The sequence below is a fragment of the Ictidomys tridecemlineatus genome, chromosome 4 (genome assembly GCF_052094955.1).
Source record: "Ictidomys tridecemlineatus isolate mIctTri1 chromosome 4, mIctTri1.hap1, whole genome shotgun sequence".
Lineage (NCBI taxonomy): Eukaryota > Metazoa > Chordata > Mammalia > Rodentia > Sciuridae > Ictidomys > Ictidomys tridecemlineatus.
In genome coordinates, this window is record NC_135480.1 from 102,466,682 (window position 1) to 102,486,285 (window position 19,604).

The 19,604-nt window shown below is 35.7% G+C and overlaps 1 protein-coding gene across 5 annotated transcripts in view; it reads left to right on the plus strand.

Moving 5' to 3' along the window:
* The window catches only part of Cbl (Cbl proto-oncogene), a 100,145-nt gene that overhangs the window by 49,037 nt on the left and 31,504 nt on the right, over positions 1–19,604 (plus strand). For all 5 annotated transcript variants that reach the window (XM_078047155.1, XM_078047154.1, XM_005328365.5 and 2 more), the window contains one exon: positions 18,225–18,371. In XM_078047155.1, coding sequence (XP_077903281.1) covers positions 18,225–18,371 — 147 coding nt within the window. The remainder of the gene's footprint in view (positions 1–18,224; positions 18,372–19,604) is intronic.

Sequence of the window (19,604 nt, forward strand, 5' to 3'; positions counted from 1 at the left end):
ACCCAGGGTCTCACATGTGCAAGGCTCTAACACTGAGCCACAACCTCTGCCCTCTGCAAGTGTTTTTGAGAACTTGTTTTCAGTAGACTCCAAGTGAGCACCAGTGCATGGTTTATACTGGAATACAGGGGCAGAAGGATGAGCAGGTCTGCAATCCCCTATTTTGTTGTCCTGTGGAGAAGAATGCTTGGATTGGGGCACACCTAGATATGGCATGAAACTGAACTTGGGGAATGGACTCTGCTTTTTCTGCCTCACCCCCCTGCATACTCTACATTATGGGGTTGAATCTAATAAGTCAGATAAAGGTTTGGGTTTGGGTACCAGTTGTTTGCAGGAGTTGCTGAGAATCAGCGACCTGTACTTAGAGTCTGTGGGGAGGCCTTGGCAAGATGTTGAGGAGAAATTCCTGCCAGAGGTAGAGAAGAGCTCGAGGTTCTAGTTAACTCATTGCCAAGCAACTCAGAAAGAATAAGACCAGTTAGTCAGTTAGGAAATCCGAAGTGAGATGATGGGTGTGTTGCTCTTAGGTAAAAACTGGAGTAAGATGGAGACAGAAAGTTATTGGCATAATAAGATAAGCGTATGTTTTCCATTATTGCAGTGAATTGTGTTAATGGGCTTGTAAATACTATCCTTGGAGAACAGGGAGTGTAGTTCAGTGGTAGCTTGTGTGAGGCCCTTAATTCAGTACCTAGCCTTGCAAAAACAAAACAAAAAAACTGTACTTGGATAAATCATAGTTTATAGTTATATATTATGTATATATAATTTTATTATTTTTTTAACTTTTTTTTTTTGTACTGGGGATTGAACTAAGGGACACTCAACCACTGAGCCACATCCCTTACTTTATTTTGTATTTTATTTAAAGACAAGGTCTCCATGAGATGCTTACTGCCTCACTTTTGCTGAGCTGGCTTTGAATTTATAATCCTCCTGCCTCAGCCTCCTGAGCTGCTGGGATTACAGGTGTGCACCACTGCACCTGGCATATTTTACTATTTCAATGAATTCTATTTATAATCATTTAAATCTATATTTGTAAGAAAAGATAACAATTTTTTCACATTTTGTCTTATTATAGAAATATATTATTATTTCTGTATTTGTGAACAATTTACAGAAGATAAAATTACCTTTTGCAGGGAGTAATTTAACAAAAATTCTGTGGTAATACTGTCACTGTCTAATGTTTGTGCTTGTGTATACATTTATATATGATTGTGTCTGTATGAGGGATGGGGAGTGGGTGTTGGTAATAACTATTTAATAGTTACTGGATTACTCTGGGCTTTAAAAAATATTTATTATTTATAGCTTGGGTTTTCCTATGATCTCTTAGCCTCAAAGGATCCTTCTATCTCATCCTAACAAGTAGTTGGGACAACAAGCATACACCACCTGGTTATTCAGGGTTTTAGACTGTTTTCCATTTATTTATACATCTGTGAGTAGTAGCTGAGTATGGTGGTACTTACATACCTGTAATCTCACTACTGGGAGTTTGAGGCAGGAGGATTGAAAGTTCTAGGCCAGGCTGGGAAACTAAGTAAGACCTTGACTCAAAAATGTAAAAATAAAAAGATGGATGGATGGATGGATGGATGGATGGATGGATGGATGGATGGATGGATAGATAGATAGATAGATAGATAGATAGATAGATAGATAGATAGATAGATGGATGGATAGGGCTAGGGAGATATCTTAGTGGCAGAGCACCCCTGGGTTCAATTCCCAGTACTCTAGAGAGCATACAATAGTCTTTGCTACATAATAGGCTCTCAAAATTTGTGGAAAGAATAAATTAGTGAATCTTGTTAGAATGGGGTTCACTATGTTGTTATTAAAACACCATCTAGGGCTGGGGCTGTAGCTCAGTGGCAGAGTGCTTGCCTTCCATGTGGGAGGCACTGGGTTTGATCCTCAGCACCACATAAAAAAAATACACAAATAAAATAAAGGCATGCTGTCCATCTACAACTGCAAAAACAAAACAATAAAAAACCCACCATCTAGGCTGGGGTTGTAGCTCAGTGGCAGAGCACTTGCCTAGCATGTGTGAGGCTCTGGGTTTGATTCTCAGCACTGTATAGAAAGAAAGAAAGAAAGAAAGGAAGGAAGGAAGGAAGGAAAGGAAGGAAAAGGAAAGAGAAAGAAAGAAAGAAAGAAAGAAAGAAAGAAAGAAAGAAAGAAAGAAAGAAAGAAAGAAGAAAGAAAGGTCCATTAGCAACGAAAAAGTATTAAAAAATAAAAATAAAACACCATATATACTTATAGTTGTCTCATTTTAAGTGATTACACATTTTGAAGTTTTACTGATTTATCATGATTTAAGTTGGTATTCTTATGTAGCTTTTAAATTTCCTGTATTCTGCTCTCTCTCTATATGTGTGTGTGTGAGATTTGTATATTTATATATATTTTATTCTTATATTTCCTCATTTATTGAATGTACCTGTGCCTCATTGACAATATGGCAATTTTGTATGTGTTTATTTCCCTGAATTTAGTGAACACAGTAAATACTGTTTACTTTTGCATGGCGGCTCTTATATGCAAGTTCCATATAAGTTTTCCTGGTGAGAAGTATAATAGATAACTATTAAGTAGATGTTAGAACCCCCAAAATTGAGACTCTATGAAATGTTCAAGTCTGTATAAAAGTCAATGAAAAACAAAGGTTAATTCAGAGGTAGCATTAATTTCTGCTTAGGTAAGAATATTTAAAAAAGAGTTTTCTTATAAATGTAGCTCATCTGAGACATTGATATTTATAATTTGGTACAATCATATTGGTATCATTGATACCAGATACCAGGTATCTGATAGTTCCAGATACATCTCACATGGATTTATCTTAACCTTTGTAGTAGAAGCCTGTCAGTAGTTGTCTTTCCTGTGCTTCTGATTCTATCCCTCCTACCTGGCTCTACTCCCAAATAGGCAAACTTCTGATTCAATTTGTCTTGTGCAAGGAAATAGTGGATGGAACATTTCATCCCTAATGTTGCCAACAATCTTACACGATTCAGATATCTGTTTCCCTATTTGTGACCTCTCTCCTAAGCTGCCTGCTTATCATTGCCTGCGAATATTTTTTCAAATATCTCACGTCATCATCATATCTGAACACACAATGTCTCCTCTTTATAGCAAACAAGCTCCCTTTTGGATGTTCCCTTATTCAGTTAGTGTAATGTTTGGTGATAACCATGAGTTACTTGGCTTGAACTTCTCTTTGTCTAGGTTTTCTCATCCATAAAATGGGGATAGTTAGTGCAATGTATCTTATAGGTTATAAGTAAAAATTAAATAATAAAACATGTCAAGTACTGGTACCTAGTAAGCTCTTAAAAGGGCTTTAGCTGGGGATGTAGCTCAGTGGTAGAGCATTTGGCTACCTAGGGAGACTCTGGCTGTAAATAAACCAGTCAAAAAATTTTTTAAACCCAGACTAAACCATAACCATTAGAATTGTTACCAAAACCCACTTCCCGTCCCTCATACAGACATACATAAAAACGTGCACAAGCACAAACATTAGCATACATAAGGAACTGACTTCTCCAGAACCCAGAGGGGGGAAAAAAGAAGTATTAGCTTTTAATGTTATTGGTAATATCCTCCTTTCAATTGTGCAGGCTCAGAGTTTCAGGTTTATCTTTCTTCGGCTCAGTCACATTATTGATTCTACTTCTTGTGTTGTTTCTCAAATTTATTTTATCTTACTGTCCTTATTTCTTGGCTGTCCTGTCCTATTTGATGTCTCTACTTTTGTAATTTCCCCACTAATTCATCTTGTAAACTACTTTCATTTACAGCCTTAAAACAGATCAGAGGTCACTCCCCAGTTCCAAACCCTTAATGACTCCCCACTGTATTTGTGATATCTCTCACCCTCCCATGGTTTCAGTTTCACATGTTACCCATATCAGTCTTTTTAAAATTTTTTATTTTTTTTTCAGTTGTAGATGGACACAATATCTTTGTTTTTATGTGGTGCTGAGGATTGAACCCAGGGCCTCAGGCATTCAAGGCAAGCACTTAACCACCGAGCTACAACCCCAGCCCCCATATCAGCCAATTTAGCCAATTTCAGAGCTTTGCTACTGAGCCTTTCCTTTGCCTGGAATCTCTTTCCTATACTGTCTATTTAAATTCCATTCATTCTTTGAAGTCCAAGAAACTTAAATATTGATTATATATTTATTTAGTCTATTGGCACATTCCTATATGTTGAAAAAATGGCAGTGGTGAAGATTTTTTTTGCTTTGATCCTCACAAACAGATCCAGACAAGATATAAAAAATTATATACTCTTTCCCAAATTTTTAAAAAATATTTATTTTTTAGTTGTAGTATTTCACTTATTTATTTTTATTGGTGTTGAGGATCGAACCCAGGGTCTCAAATGTGTGAGGTAAGTGATCTACCGCTAAGCCCCAACCCCAACCCATCTTTCTCAAATTTTAGATAATAGCAAATTTATTATTAATAGCTACTCTGTATTTGTTAGGAAAACTGTATTTAAATGAAAATTCATGAGTTGAGGGTGTAGCACAGTGGTAGAGCACTTGGCCCTGGTTATTCAATTCCCAGTATCCCCTCCCCCCCAAAAAAAAAGATAGTCTGATGTTTGTATAGTTAGGAATTAAATAACTAATGATTAACTAGATAGACTCTTATATATTTGGTTACTTTCTATTAGAGGTATCTCATGCTCTGTATAATTTGTTTCGTCTGTGTACTTATTTATTTTTAGGTTCATGCCATGAGCCTTCTGAAAGGTACTTAGTGGCATTTGTCATTTATTAGGGATGGGTTTGAGAGTATGTTTATGTATCTCTTTAAGGAACTGGTATAGATAAGCAGTAGCCAGTACTCTGGGTTAATATGCTTTTAGCCGTGAACAAATTCTCCAATGTATGTAACATTACTTATTGTAGTTCTCTTAGAATTTGAGTAAATTCAGAAAGTATGTTGAAATATTGAGAAGTCTATATTCTTGAACTAGGATACACCATAGTATCATAGTATCATGGGTTGATGTAGTTAATTAACAGTTGCTAAATGCTCACAGTTATTCTTGAGCTATTTTTGTTATTTCCTAATCACACCTAAAACCCAAGAGTAGTAACTTAAAATATGCCTTACAAATGTGTGCTTTATTGAGACTCTATCACATTGATCATTTAAAATATAAGTGTAAGCTAGGCATGGTGGCACACACCTGTAATACCAGCAGCTCTGGAGGCAGAGGCGGGGGAGGATCACTAGTTCAAAGCCAGCCTCAGCAACTCAGTGAGACCTTAAGCAACTCTAAATAAAATACAAAATAGGGTGGGGATGTGGCTCAGTGGTCAAGTCCCGAGTTCAATCCTTGGTAGTCAAAGAAATATATTTTAAAAAGTTAAAATATACGTGTAAGTGATCTTTTTAAAGTGAGGAATGTTTATGTGAAACTTTTCTGGCAACGATTGCCAGTGGAGAAGCATGGCAAGCGTTACTCGAGTGGTTGAGGTAAACATCTTCAATGGTGACATGAAGTTGTGATGATATGAAATGATGAAGGACACTTCACCTCTGTGATATTTTTTGTAAACTCATGACTCCAGTCAAAACATGAAAAGAACATCAGTCTGGCACATTAAAGGACATTCTACAAAATACTGGATCAGTCTTCTGCAAAATACTTCTTAGTATCATGAAAAATAAGGAAAGACTCTTAAGAAACTATTATAGATCATGAGGAGATAAGATGAGTAAATGTAATGTGGTATCTGTGATTGGATCCTGGAAGAGACAAGGATGCAAAGGGAAAGTGAAACCTGAATAAAGTCTGGGATTTTATCCTAATGTTTTGTTGTTGTTGTTTTTGTTTTGTTTTGTTTTGTTTTGTTTTGGTGTTACTGGGGATTGGATCCAGGAGTGTTCTACCACTAAGCTATATCCCCACATCTTTTTATTTTATTTGAGCAAGGTCTTGCTAAGTTGCCCACAGGCTGGCTTTGAACTTGGGATCCTCCTGTCTCAGTCTCCCCAGTGGCTCTGGCTCATGGTGGCTCTAATGTCTGGCTCATGCCAGGCTCTAATGTTGATTTCTTTACTTTTTGTATTTTGGTGCTGGAGATTGGTCTTGCTAATAAATGTGCTGTTTCTTAGTTTTTTTTTTTTTAATATTTTGTTAGTTGTAGTTGGACACAATACCTTTATTTTATTTATTTGTTTTTTTAATGTGGTGCTGAGGATCGAACCCAGTGCCCCACACATGTGAGGCAAGTGCTATATCACTGAGCCACAACCCCAGCCCCTGTTTCTTAGTTTTCACAAATGTACTGCAATAATATATGGGTAGTATTTGAGAAAGGAAACCAATTCAGTTGTTAAATGTGTGTTATGTGCAAGGCAATGTGCTTACCACCACAGATGATAAAGTGCATATGAAGACACTTTCCTTGTCTCTGCCCTTAGGGATTATCATCCAAATGGGGAGAATAAGACAACTAATATGAAACAGAACATGACAGAGCCTATGAAAGTATGAACAAGATGCTATGGGGGGGTTCAGAAGCTGAGAATAGGGCTGGGGATATAGCTCAGTTGGTAGAGCGTTTTGCCTTGCATGCAAGATTCAATCCCCAGCACCACCACTCCTCCCTCCCCAAAAAATTTGCTCAGAAGCTGAGAATATATAGTTCAATGTTGACTGGTTAATTGTTTCTTTTCCTCCCCAAGGGGATATCATTTGAGAAGAACTTTGAAGAATAAGCAGGGTTTAGTTACCTTTAGTTACCAGATTCATTGGAAAGGAAATACATGCCTGGGCTCTTCAATATGACCAGCTCTATCACTTATTAGTTCTGTGACCTTGGGCAGGTTATTTAATGCCACTGAGTCTTTGTTTCTCATTTGTAAGATTGGGTTAGTAACTCCTGCTTGAAAACATTCTTTTGAGAACCAAACAGAGGTAATATTAGTTTAGTAAGGTGCCCATTATATATTTTTTGTAAAATATTTTTTAATTGTCAATGGACCTTTATTTATTTATTTTTTACTTATTTAAATGTGGTGTCGAGAATTGAACCTAATGCTTCACACATGCTAGGCAAGCACTCTACCACTGAGCCACAACCCAACCCCATTGTAAGTTCTTAAAGCCTATATGATATGGAAAGAATCATATATCCCTAAAGGCATGGGGCCTGGAGTACAAGTAGTGTTTAGAAAGGTGAATATGAACCATTTTATGAATGATTTTATGGATTGAGCAGCTTGAATTCGTGTAGGAGTAAGGAGTTTGTGTGTTTTAAGATTGATTTAGGCTGGGCGAGTTGGCGCACACCTGTAATCCCAAACCCAGTAGCTTGGGTGGGTAGGTGGGGTCTCTGATGCAGGAGGATCACAGATTCAAAGCCAGCTTCAGCAACTGAGTGAGACTGTGTCTCAAAAAGGGGTGGGGATGTGGCTAGTGGTTAAGTGCCCGTGGGTTCAATCCCTTAATCCCTGGTACAAAGAAAGAGAGACAAAAAGACAGAGACGGAGAAAGAAGATTGATTTGGTGGAGACGCATGTGGGCTGCTGATGCCTTCCTATTTCCTTGGTGAAGATTAGTGTCCCCTTAACATTAGGCCTCAGTAAACAATTAGCCCAGAATCCTCTAGATTATTAAAGGTGTGATTCATTACAATGTAATTTAGGAACCTCAAAAAACAGGACCATGAATATGCTGTTAGATACACTTAATTTGTATTTAGTAATAAAGGGCCTTTAATATTTTTAGATATATTGGCTGAAGCACCTTTCCTAGGTGATAGTTTTTGTTTTTCTTTTGACAGTTTTAGTAGATACAGAGTTAAACAGCACATCATTGACTTCCTGTGAAGCTCTGTTGAAAGAAGTTCCGTTGTATCTATTTTTAAAACTGGTTACTATGAGGAGAGGATTCTGCTACTGAGTTATAAATGTCATCTCAGTATGTTCTCAGTCAGCATTCTTTGGAGGAAACTAGTATTTGTGTATAAGATTTTTGGAGTTTAACAAGAAGAGCAACAGTTGTCTCAGTGAAATGAAGTACTTCAAAGCATTGATCCCTTTGCCCTTCATCAGCAGTACAGGTAATTTACCATCACCTAAATGTGTCTTGGTAAGGAATAGGTTACATTGTAACCTTATTTTGGTGATATTTTACAACCCCAAAATAGTATGTTTTGCAGTTTGTTATTAACTACTATATTAAAACTGAAAGCATTTTTGGAATTTTCCCCTTGGAAAAGGTAGAATCATAGTCCTCAAATATTGTTAAAATAGATTTATGTCTAAATCACTGGGGGTTTTCCCCAATGTTTTATTATGAAATTTTTCAGTTACATGGAAAAGTTGAAAGACTTTTACAACCACTATATTACTGATCTACAGTTAACTAAGTTACTGCTTTTAAAAGGAAAGTTTTTAAATTTTTTAATTCTAATTATATATGACAGCAGAATGCATTACAATTCATATTACACATATAGAGCACAGTTTTTCATATTTCTGGTTGTATACAAAGTATATTCACACCATTGGTATCTTCATACATGTACTTTGGATAATGATGTCCACGATTATTTCTAACCCCTTGCTCCCTCCCTTCTGCTCCAACCCCTTTGCCTTATCTAGAGTTCATCTATTCCTCCCATCTCCCCCTCCCTACCCCACTATGAATCATCTTCCTTATATCAGAGAAAACGTTCTGCATTTGGTTTTTTGGGATTGGCCAACTTCATTTAGCATTATATTCTCCAGCTCCATCCATTTACCTGCAAATGCCATGATTTTATTCACTTTTATTGCTGAGTAATATTCCACTGTGTATATATATACCACATTTTTTAAATCCATTCATCTACTGAAGGCCATTTAGGTTGGTTATACAATTTAGCTACTGTGAATTGTGCTTCTATAAACATTGATGTGGCTGTGTTCCTGTAGTATACTGTTTTTTAAGTCCTTTGGGTATAGACCAAGGAGAGGGATAGCTGGGTCAAATGGTGGTTCCATTTCCAGTTGGGAAAGTTCATATAAAAATCAAACTTCTTCTGGCTGGGGTTGTGGCTCAGTCGTAGAGTGCTCGCCTAGCATGCACGAGGCACTGGGTTCGATCCTCAGCACCACATAAATGAAAAATAAAGATGTTATTTCCACCAAAACTTTAAAAAAAAAATCAAACTTCTTTGAATCTTTGAGCCTTTTTCATGTGAGTCTGATTTGAATGGCTGAAGTAATTCTTGATGTTTCTGTAATATTTCTTCAGAATCTGTAAAATTCTTCAAGTAAACTAATTCACACATTCTGGGATTTAGCATATCCCTAGTGTACAAAATAGTATTTTAGTTTAACAGGTTAGATTTATTTTTCAGGCTCCTGATAGGGTTCATGCAATTAACTGTTCATTTAAATTCAGTAAGACATAAATTCACTTAAATTTCTAGACAGGCAGGAAGAAAATATATTTGTCGTGCTTGGTTATGAGAGGCTAGCACTGGCTTTCGCTCTCCTGTCTTTCTTTTTCAATTCTCTTATGAAATTAAACTCAATTTGATTAATTTTCCAGTTTCCAAATCAATGGTATGCCATACATTCATAGTTCAAAGAAAAATAACTTTCCTTTTAAAAAGTAGCACTTTAGTTAATTGAAGATCAGTGTATAGAGCTGGGGATGTGGCTCAAGCTGTAGTGCACTCGCCTGGCATGCACGGGGTGCTGGGTTCGATCCTTAGCACCACATAAAAATAAAATAAAGATGTTGTGTCCACCGAAAACTAAATAAAAATAAAATATTAAAAAATTCTCTCATTCTCTCTCTTTAAAAAAAAAGAGTTACTTTCAAAAAAAGATCAGCATTATATTTACAGTGGCTATAAAAAACTTTTTTCAACTTTTCTATATAACTGAAAAATTTCATAACAAAACATTGGGGGAAACCCTCCAGTAAGTTAGGCATAAATCTACTTTAACAATATTTGAGGACCAATGGTCTATCTTTTCCAATGGGAAAATTTCAAAAATGTTTTTTAACAGTTTTAATACAATGGTTAACAAGCTGCAAAACATTACACATTATACCACTTTAGGGATTTTTTTTTTTAATATTCCCTAAATGAGGTTACAGTGTAACACCTATTCCTTGCCAAGATACATTTAGGTGATGGTAAGTGGAATGAGATGTTTGAGAGTAATTGACTTCCTTTTTTCATGTCAAATGGAGAAGAGGCACAAAGAGGTTAAAAAATTGCCAAAGAAATAAAAGTTCATAGATCAGCAAATACATGTTAGTCCTCTAGATTTCTTAATTATTATCATACATATATTCAGGCACTGCTTTGTAGAAAGGAATAAGCAGGTGCTGGACAATTCTAGTTATTCAGGAGGTCAACATTGGAAGATAGCAAATTTGAGGTCAGCCCAGGCTCTGTCTCAAAATAAAAAGGACTCCCGTGTAGCTCATTGGTATCTTACTTTCTTAGCATGTGCAAGGCCCTGAGTGATCCTCAATATCAAAGAAGGGGGAAGGAAAAAAAAGGAGAAAGACTAAATAGACCACACATGTCAGTTGGAAATGTATTGCTGTCAAATGGAGTTTCAAAAAAAATGTAACCTTGATGGAGAATTTCTCTATGAAAACATTGGATTCATTACTTCATCTTACTACTTTTTCTGGAGGGCTTCAATCTCTTTAATATTCATTTATCAGCCATCTTTTTCTTCTTGAAACTATTACAGTACTTCCAAAGGATGAAACATTCTCAACAAAGATGGGTGATACTAACTACTCTCAGTACTTAAGTGTTAAATAATAAACACATTTTAAATAGAAGGGACTAATTTATCTCCTCATGTATGTTCTTTTTTCCATTTCCCCTTTCTGTGTTTTTGTGCAAAGCACTTTATAGTCAAGAGTTACGTGACAGTTTTTTCAGTATTTTATAAAGTAGTGGGTGCACTAGTTGAAATCATTTGAGGGATTTTCTGTTTCTCTCTTTATTCATACAAAAGCTACTTTTCAGCTTCTCTCTTTCTTTAAATGGTGTGGTTCCTGTCAAATTGTATTTATATTTTTACTTTTGAAGCTAAAACAGAAGCTATTATCCAATTGTTTTTTAGTATACTTGTGTATTGGCATCATATAAATCTTAGCTCCTTATTAGCTGAAATTTTACACAGAGTGGGATACTGAATTAGACCTGCTGTATAAAAGTGTGTTGGTAGGCTGGGGATGTGGCTTAAGCGGTAGCGCGCTCGCCTGGCATGTGTGCAGCCCGGGTTTGATCCTCAACACAACATACAAAGATGTTGTGTCTGCTGAAAACTAAAAACTAAATATTAAAAATTCTCTCTCTCTTTCTCTCACTCTCTCTCGAAAAAAAAGTGTGTTGGTATTAAGAGTAGGATTTGTGATAGGAGGAAAAAAATCTGTCACCATCTTTTTTAAAATTTCTTTTTAGTTGTAGATGGACAGAATACCTTTGTTGTATTTATTTGTTTTATGTAGTGCTGAGGATTGAACCCAGTACCTCACATGTGTGAAGCAAGTGCTCTACCACTGAGCTAACAACCCTAACCCAAATCTGTCACCAATCTTGACCTTCAAAAAAAATTGGTAATGCATATAGAATCAGCAGTTGATTTGGGGGAAGTTATGAGAGGAAAAAAGATGGAGGTTGTAGAAAAGAAGTTGTGGTTGCTTAGATGTGAGAGTGTTTAGACTTAAAGGTAGTACAGAATGACCTCTTTTCTCAAACGTCTTATACAGAAAAACGTGTACTACTTGTTACTATTGGAACTTAGGAAAGAAAAGTTCTATCTTGCAGACATTTATAAATTAATAGTTGTGCTTGTGCTTTGTGAAGAATTATCAAAACATATTGTATGAATTGAAGTAATTGCTGACAAAATATTAAAGTGTTGCTTACCTCATAACAAGGTCTAACATCTGCATGCCTCATTGGTCTGTTCACCTGTTAAGACAGATTCTGGTGATGAAATTCTGCCCTATGCACTGTGGACACTGAACCATAAGCCTAAGGTCTTAAATGTTACTGAACAGAATTGCAACTTAGATCAGTTACAAAATGGTCTGACCCATAGTCTTTTATAGATTTATTGTTTCCTTTTAAGAAGTGTGGTGCTTATAGTGCACATCTCTGGTGGTTTGAAGAAATGTATGCTGGCTTTATTTGGGGAAGGGGGATGCATTCTAGAGTAGGAAATGTCTTAAATTGATTTTCAGTAACTATTTCAGTCAGCACTTTGAACTGCTCTTAGGTATCTGGTGCCATTATATCTTTGTGGTCAATAACTTTCCCTTTTTGAGGCTTACTTCACAGACTTAAAAAAGCTTTCAGTCCATTATTATTTTGGTATATATATTTTGTCTCTGATCCAGAGTAATACTAGATGCCTGGTAGATTTTAAGTGGAAAATTAACTTGAAAAGATACATTGAGGCCCAGTTATTCCAAGATTTATTGCCTGTCTTTTCTTCAGATTCAGCTTAAACATCAACACTCTGAGAAGCCTCTAAGACCACCATCCCTGAACAACAACCTGCTCTGTTCTCTTCTCATACTGTTTCATTCCTCAAAGCAATTTTCTTCCACCCCTGATACTCTCTAATGAGATCATGAATGCCATGAAACCTGGTATTTGTTTCGATCATTACCTTATTCATCCCCACAGCCTGTCACATAGTAGACAATTGGGTGTTTTCCTGAAGGTATAGTGAAAGTTAGAAATAGTGCCAGCATCCAGAAATGGATGTAGTGCTTGTGAACACAGAAAACTATATCACAAGTTGGATTTAGATGACATAAGAAATAGAGAAATTGCCGTGATACAGCTTTTTTTTTAAAAAAATATATTTTTAGATGTTGATGAGCCTTTGTTTTATTCATTTATTTATATGTGGTGCTGAGAATCGAACCCAGTGCCTCACACATGCTAGGCAAGTGCTCTACCACTGAGCCACAACTCCAGCCCCATGTGATACAGCTTAATCATGTGTAGCTGGCTTCTTAAGAAATGACAGTTAAGCTGGATCTTATTTCAGACTAGAGAAACAGATGAGACATGAGAAATCAAAGAAGGGTGGTAGGTTTAAGAAATGGTGAAATATTCTGTGGGCTAGAACATACTAGTGAAGAATTAAGAAATTAGTTAGGAAGTTAGGTTAGATTCAGGTTAGTGGGAAATCTTAAAATCCAAGCTGAGTTTGGATTTTATCCCACTTACACTTTGGAAATTAATTTTTCCTCCCTCAAAAGGCAGTTCAGGGGCTGGGGTTGTGGCTCAGTGGTAGAGCGCTTGCTGAGCATGTGTGAGGCACTAGGTTTGATTCTCAGCACTACATATAAGTAAAATAAAGGTCCATTGACAATTAAAATAATTTTTTTTTTTTTTTTACAAAGGCAGTTCATATGGTTAGATTTGAGAACATAGGAAGAGACTGGAGACTGGAATTTAAATTATGGAAGGTGAAGGGTAACAAGGAATTTATATTAGAATAATAACATAATTCAAAGATAGGATTGACAACACAGTTGTCAGCAAATTGACAAATAAATCAGATAGAGTACAAAGGAAATACAAGAAGCCAAGGCAGCTCTTGAGATTTTGAATTTGTCAGAAGAAAGACATGTTGCCATTAAATACAGAATAGGAAACCTGAAGGAAGAGCAGATTTGAGAAGGAAGATTAGTTTAATTCTGAGCATGTTGTGTGGTGCTGGCCTGCTGGTGGGGAAGTATGTATGGTAGGTAGTTGGAAAAATTTACCAAGGCCCAAGATTTGGGAATTATTTGCAAAGTAGCTTTTGATACTGCAGAGGAAGAAAAGAAAGTGCATGGAGAAATAATGGATAACAGCACAGAGCAAATTCTTGGGAAATACCTCTTAGAAAGATGGAGGGAAAGGGAGCTGGGGATATAGCTCAGTTGGTAGAGTGCTTGCCTTGCATGCACAAGGCCATGGGTTAAAACAAAAAAAAAAAAAAAAAAGAAAGATGGGAAGAAAAGATAAAAAAGAGCAAAAGCAAGAGAGGACAATATTTTCAAAACCAAGAAAAGTTATCTCCATGAAGAAGTAAGATTCAAACTATTTTCTTCAGAGCTCTGCTGTAACCTAAAAGTGTAATGTACAGTTGTCCCTTGGTATCTAGGGAGCTTGTCCCTTATATAAAGTGGTTTAGTACTTGCATATAACCTGTGTACATCTTCCTGTGTACTGTATAAAGATCATCTCTGGATTATTCAGAATATCTGAAACAGTATAAATGTAACATAAATAGTTGTTATACTATATTGTTTAGGGAATAATGACCAGAAAAGCCTGTACATATTCAGTAGATATGATTTCCATCCAACTGACCTTTCTTTCCTTCTTTTTTTTCCATTCCCCCAAAACCATAAAATAATTTTATTATACTAAAAATGTGCTATTTTTTTATGTTGATTACTTTCCCCATTTCCCCACCACTAGAAAGTATCTTCATGGGTAAAATGCAGTCCATTTATTTAGACATACTCTTCTTAGGCAATTTTAACTTCTTCCTCTGTTGTAACACCACTCAATATTTATCACTTTTAATCTTCTCTTCAGATACTTTTTTCTTCAGGATAATTTGCATCCTTGCCTCCATCTATTTCTGCTTCGTTGTCCTCTCCAGTGGGAAAAGCCAATGTACCTTCTATTTTCACTATTCTGCTTTTCTTCATTATTTTCTCCATTCAATCTGAACTCAACTTTTATAGAATGCATCTTCTGCATTATTTCTGCCAGTATCCAGGTCTGTTTTCAAGGTAACATTGTATTGAAAAGACTACAACTCTTTCCAGGTCTTTGTAGTCTGTTGTCACACTAGGGTCATTCATAAACTCCTCTTCCTGTTCACTCCTTGTCATGGTCACCTTTTTAAGTTGTTGATGGATCTTTATTTTATTCATTTATTTATATGTGGTGCTGAGAATTGAACCCAGTGCCTCACACATGCTAGGCATAGCTCTACCACTGAGACACAATCCAAGCCCCAAGTTTATACTACTTTTTGGTCTTATGGAAAATGGAAAAAATACATTCTGGAGACATTAAAAGCCCTGGAATCTCAGAAAATATTATGGAAACATGTTTTATAATTTGATACATTTAACTTTGTACTAGAAAAAGATAAGTATTGATTCTAGGAAGCAGTATGAAGAAATGTGTCTCTTGAAGTATAACTCATGATGTAGTCTAAGTGTCTAGCTTTGTTAAACACTGGTGAGCAGTCTGACACTAAACACAACCATAGTGCATATGACCTATGCATCAGGGTCATTTGTCCCTCTCCAAGGCCCTGCTGACTGAATAGGTGAGTTTTCTTTGTAATGTTTTGGTCCTCAGTTGGTTGAATCCTTGTGTGTGGAGCCCAACTATGTATTCTACATCTCATACATTATTTTGTTATACGTTTAGCATTGTTCTTTACTCATCATAGTTCTCAGTTTTACACATCTTAAGGAATCATGAGCTTCTGTGCATTTTTTTTTTCCTCTTCCAACCCGTCTTCCCCATACTGGGGATTGTACCTAGGGGTGCTCAGCTTTCCAATCTCTAGGATTAAAGACATGTGAAACATACCAGCTTCCTTGCCTTTAAATTGCTGAGGCTGGCTTTGAACTTTCGATCTTCCAGCCTCCACCTCCCCAGCCACTGGATTAATATTTGGCAGAATGTTGTGTAGATAGTTGAAATCCAAGCCCCTGATTATGAAGTTTAGTGTCCTGTTGCAGAATTGAATAAAAATTCACTGGGAGTAGTTTATGCTTGCAGGTTTTCTACCAAGTTATCTGCTTCATTTGTGATGTATTCTTTCTTTCTTTCTTTCTTTCTTTTTTTTTTTTAAAGCCGTGCTAGGTATAGAACCTGGGCTTCACACATGATAGACAAGCTACACCTCCAGCTCTATGATGTACTCTTGATCTTGTCTATTTTTGTTTTCTCTTTGGTAAATGATAGAAATTCTAACAGTACTCAAAAGAGCTTGAGTTGTAAGGAGGAAAAAGTTAAGGGGGTTCTAGGGATTGGATATATGCATATATTTTGATCTTACACTTGAATTATTTTAGAAAATCTTCTAAAATATTACTTTTACCAGCTTGGTGGGTGCCTTTGGAAATAAAATAGGAACCTAGAAAGGGAATAGCCTACTGAGCACAGTGTCACAGACCTGTAATCAAGGAACTGAAACAGCTATACAGGATGTCAAAGACGGTATGGAAAAAGAATGAAAAATATCTCATTAATATTTTAATATTGATTACATGTTTAAATTATTATTGTTTGGGTATATTTGGTTTATATAAAATATATTAATTAAATAACATTAATTTGACCTGTTTATATAAAATAAATTAATTAACATTAAAAAAAAAAAAGAAACTGAGAATCACAAGTTCGAGGCCAGCCCCAGCAACTTAGGGAAACCCTAAATAACTTAGTGAGACCCTGTCTCAAAATAAAAAAGGGCTGGGATGTGGCTTATTGGGAAAGTTCTAATGATTTCAATCCCCAGTACCAAAAAAAAGGGGGGTGGTGGTGAATAGCTTGGTACAAGTGAGAAAAAGACAAAGAAGGTGATTTGTTGAAAAACTGACTAGAAAAATTTTAGCAACAGTTTGCAAAGAAATTAGAAAGACTCAAAGGTAGCACTGATGGTGACCCTCCAGTATAACATTAAAAAAAAAATGTGTTATTATTAAAGAGGATTTTTAGGCCATCAATAGCTGATCATGACTTGAAATTTTATAGTAAGTCCACCTGTGTGATAAGAACAAAGTTTTGGATACATAAATACAAATTGCTGGGACCAGGGAAAATAAGCAAGAATAATGGATAGCTGGTTTGCTGTGTAAGAGTACCCAAAGCCCCTGTATCTGATTCTGAATGATAGCAGCATTAAAGATAGCATGTACCACCATGCCTATAATCTCAGCCACTCAAGAGACTGAGGCAGGAGGATTACGAGTTCAAACCCAGCCTCAGCAACTTAGTGAGGCTCTAAGCAACTCACCAAGACCTTGTCTATAATAAAAGATATAAAAGGGCTGGGGATGTGACTCAGTGGTTAAGCACCCCTGGCTTCAATCCCTGGTACCAAACTCCCTACCCACCCTCAAAAAAAAAAAAAAAAAAAAAAGCCCAGAATAAAAGATAAATTGGTCATAGTATACATCTAAAAGTAAAAACATTATCTGTTAAATTGCAGCATCTTTGCAGCAATTGTAATTATATTCGTTAAATAGGGGTTATTAAAACAAAGTTGACTAATTGTAATTGTTTACAACACTGGTAGCATATGCATTTATGTAGGAATTTTTGTGCTGTTTGGATATTAGCATTTCATTTTTCATAAAGGAAGAGGAATGGTTTATCTCTTCAGAATCTGACTTAATGGAAACATTTGTCAGGTCTGGACATTTAATATTTCTTTAGATCAAGATTTTTAAATTTATCTTCAATTTGGGTGAGTTATGAATATATTTTTTAGAAATCCAAAATATCTCATATAAAGCAGGAAATAATCCATTTTGCCTTTTTAACATTTCCTTTCTTCTGTGGTTGAGTGGTTAGAGCTGTGCACAAGTTCTTGTCTGTCAAATTAAAAAGCAAATTTACTCATGTTAGTTTATAATTTAGTTATTAGGTCTCATTAGTTTAAGATTCAAAACTGTAGGATATGTGACTATGACTGCCCCCCTTATTTACTATATAACATCTTTGGGCAGTTAAGAGGAAGCCTAGTAAATGCAGCACTCTTCCATTATATTTGCATCTTTCACTGATATTAAAGCAAAAACATTGAAGCCCTTTGTTCAACAAGGATATAACAGAATATTTAAGATTACCAGTAGCATATTTCATCCTTTCTTCTATAGTTTTGTATGTCTTTGAATAATATTGATCAGAAAGTATATTTGAAAAGTTTCTTTTAAAATTTATTTTATTTATTTGTTTGTTTTTTGTAGTGCTGGAGATCAAATCCAGGACCTTACATGTGCTAGGGAAGTGTTTCACCACTGAGTTACACCCCCAGCTCTTTTTTTATTTTAATGTTCATGTTAATTAGACCTCTTCTATAATTAATTCAGTGCATTTAAAATAAAAATAATTTATGAGTTTAATTATTTTACTTCTGATCATTTATAGGCGAAACCTAACCAAACTGTCCCTGATCTTCAGCCACATGCTGGCAGAACTAAAAGGCATCTTTCCAAGTGGACTTTTTCAAGGAGATACATTTCGGATTACTAAAGCAGATGCTGCAGAATTTTGGAGAAAAGCTTTTGGGGAAAAGTAAGTTTCAAAATAGTAAATATGAATTATGAAAAACTGAAACTTATGAAGTTTTTGTTTACTGTTTTACTAATGAAATATTTAATATGTGAAAGAACTTTGAAAAAAACAAATATGTATACTTCCTACTTTTGATCACTGTTATTTGCCCTAATCATTTTTTTAAAGAAACAAAACTTTTACTTGAAACCTATGCTTTATGATTGATCAGTTCTGCTATTAGGGACATTTACATTTCAAATTATTTGCTCTTGTAAACAATGCTTCAATAAGCATTATCTAAGTTTCTTCAACCAAGATACCAGTTTATGTTTCTATAAGTAGTATGTCAGAGTTCTAGGGCTGGGAGTATAGCTCAGTGGTAGAGTGCTTGCCTAGTTTATGTGAGGTCCTGGGTTTGATTCTTAGCACCGGTAAAAATAAAAATAGAAATTATTTTATACATAAAATATAGACTAGTTCATAATTTTAAAAGCCTAGTTGGGGGGTTAAAGGTGTAGCTTAAGTGGTAGGGTACATGTATGTGTGAGATACTGTGTTCAATCCCCAGTATTCCGCCTGCTGCCCCATAAAAAGCCTAGTTGAAGAAGATGGGTAGAAATGTTGATTTATTCCTTTAACTCGGTAACTGCATTGAAAAAGGCTTTAAGATGTTTTTTGGTCTCTTATTTTCAGACAGGTGAATACATAAACTTTGCAAAAGCAATAAGACTGTATTTATTTAAAGATCTTAAGAACAGAAATTCATAATATCTCTTGTTAGCCTTATCTGGGGTTTAATCACTCTTAGTTTAAATAATTTCTTCATCTCTGTCAGAATTCTGTTCTTTCAGTACCATAAGCCTATTTCTTCCTATATACCTTGATAATGTGGATTCCTTGGATAATATAGAATGTTTTACATGTTTTTAAAAAGTTAGTTTAGCCAGGCACATTGGTACAAACCTATAATGCCAGCAACTCCATGAGACTGAGACAGGAGGATTTCAAGTTCAAGGCCAGCCTCGGCAGTTTAACAAGGCCCTTGGTAACTTAATGAGCTCCTGTCTCAAACTAAAAAAGAGAGCTGGGGATGTCACTCAGTGCTAAAGCATCCCTGAGTTCAATTTCCATTACCAAAAAAGAAAAAAAAAAGAAGTAAGTTTAAATACAGGCTTCTAAATAGTAAAGGTCTGGCCTGCCAAGGTCTGGGCTTGGCACAAGATTCAGGAGGCACCCACACTTTGTAGGTTC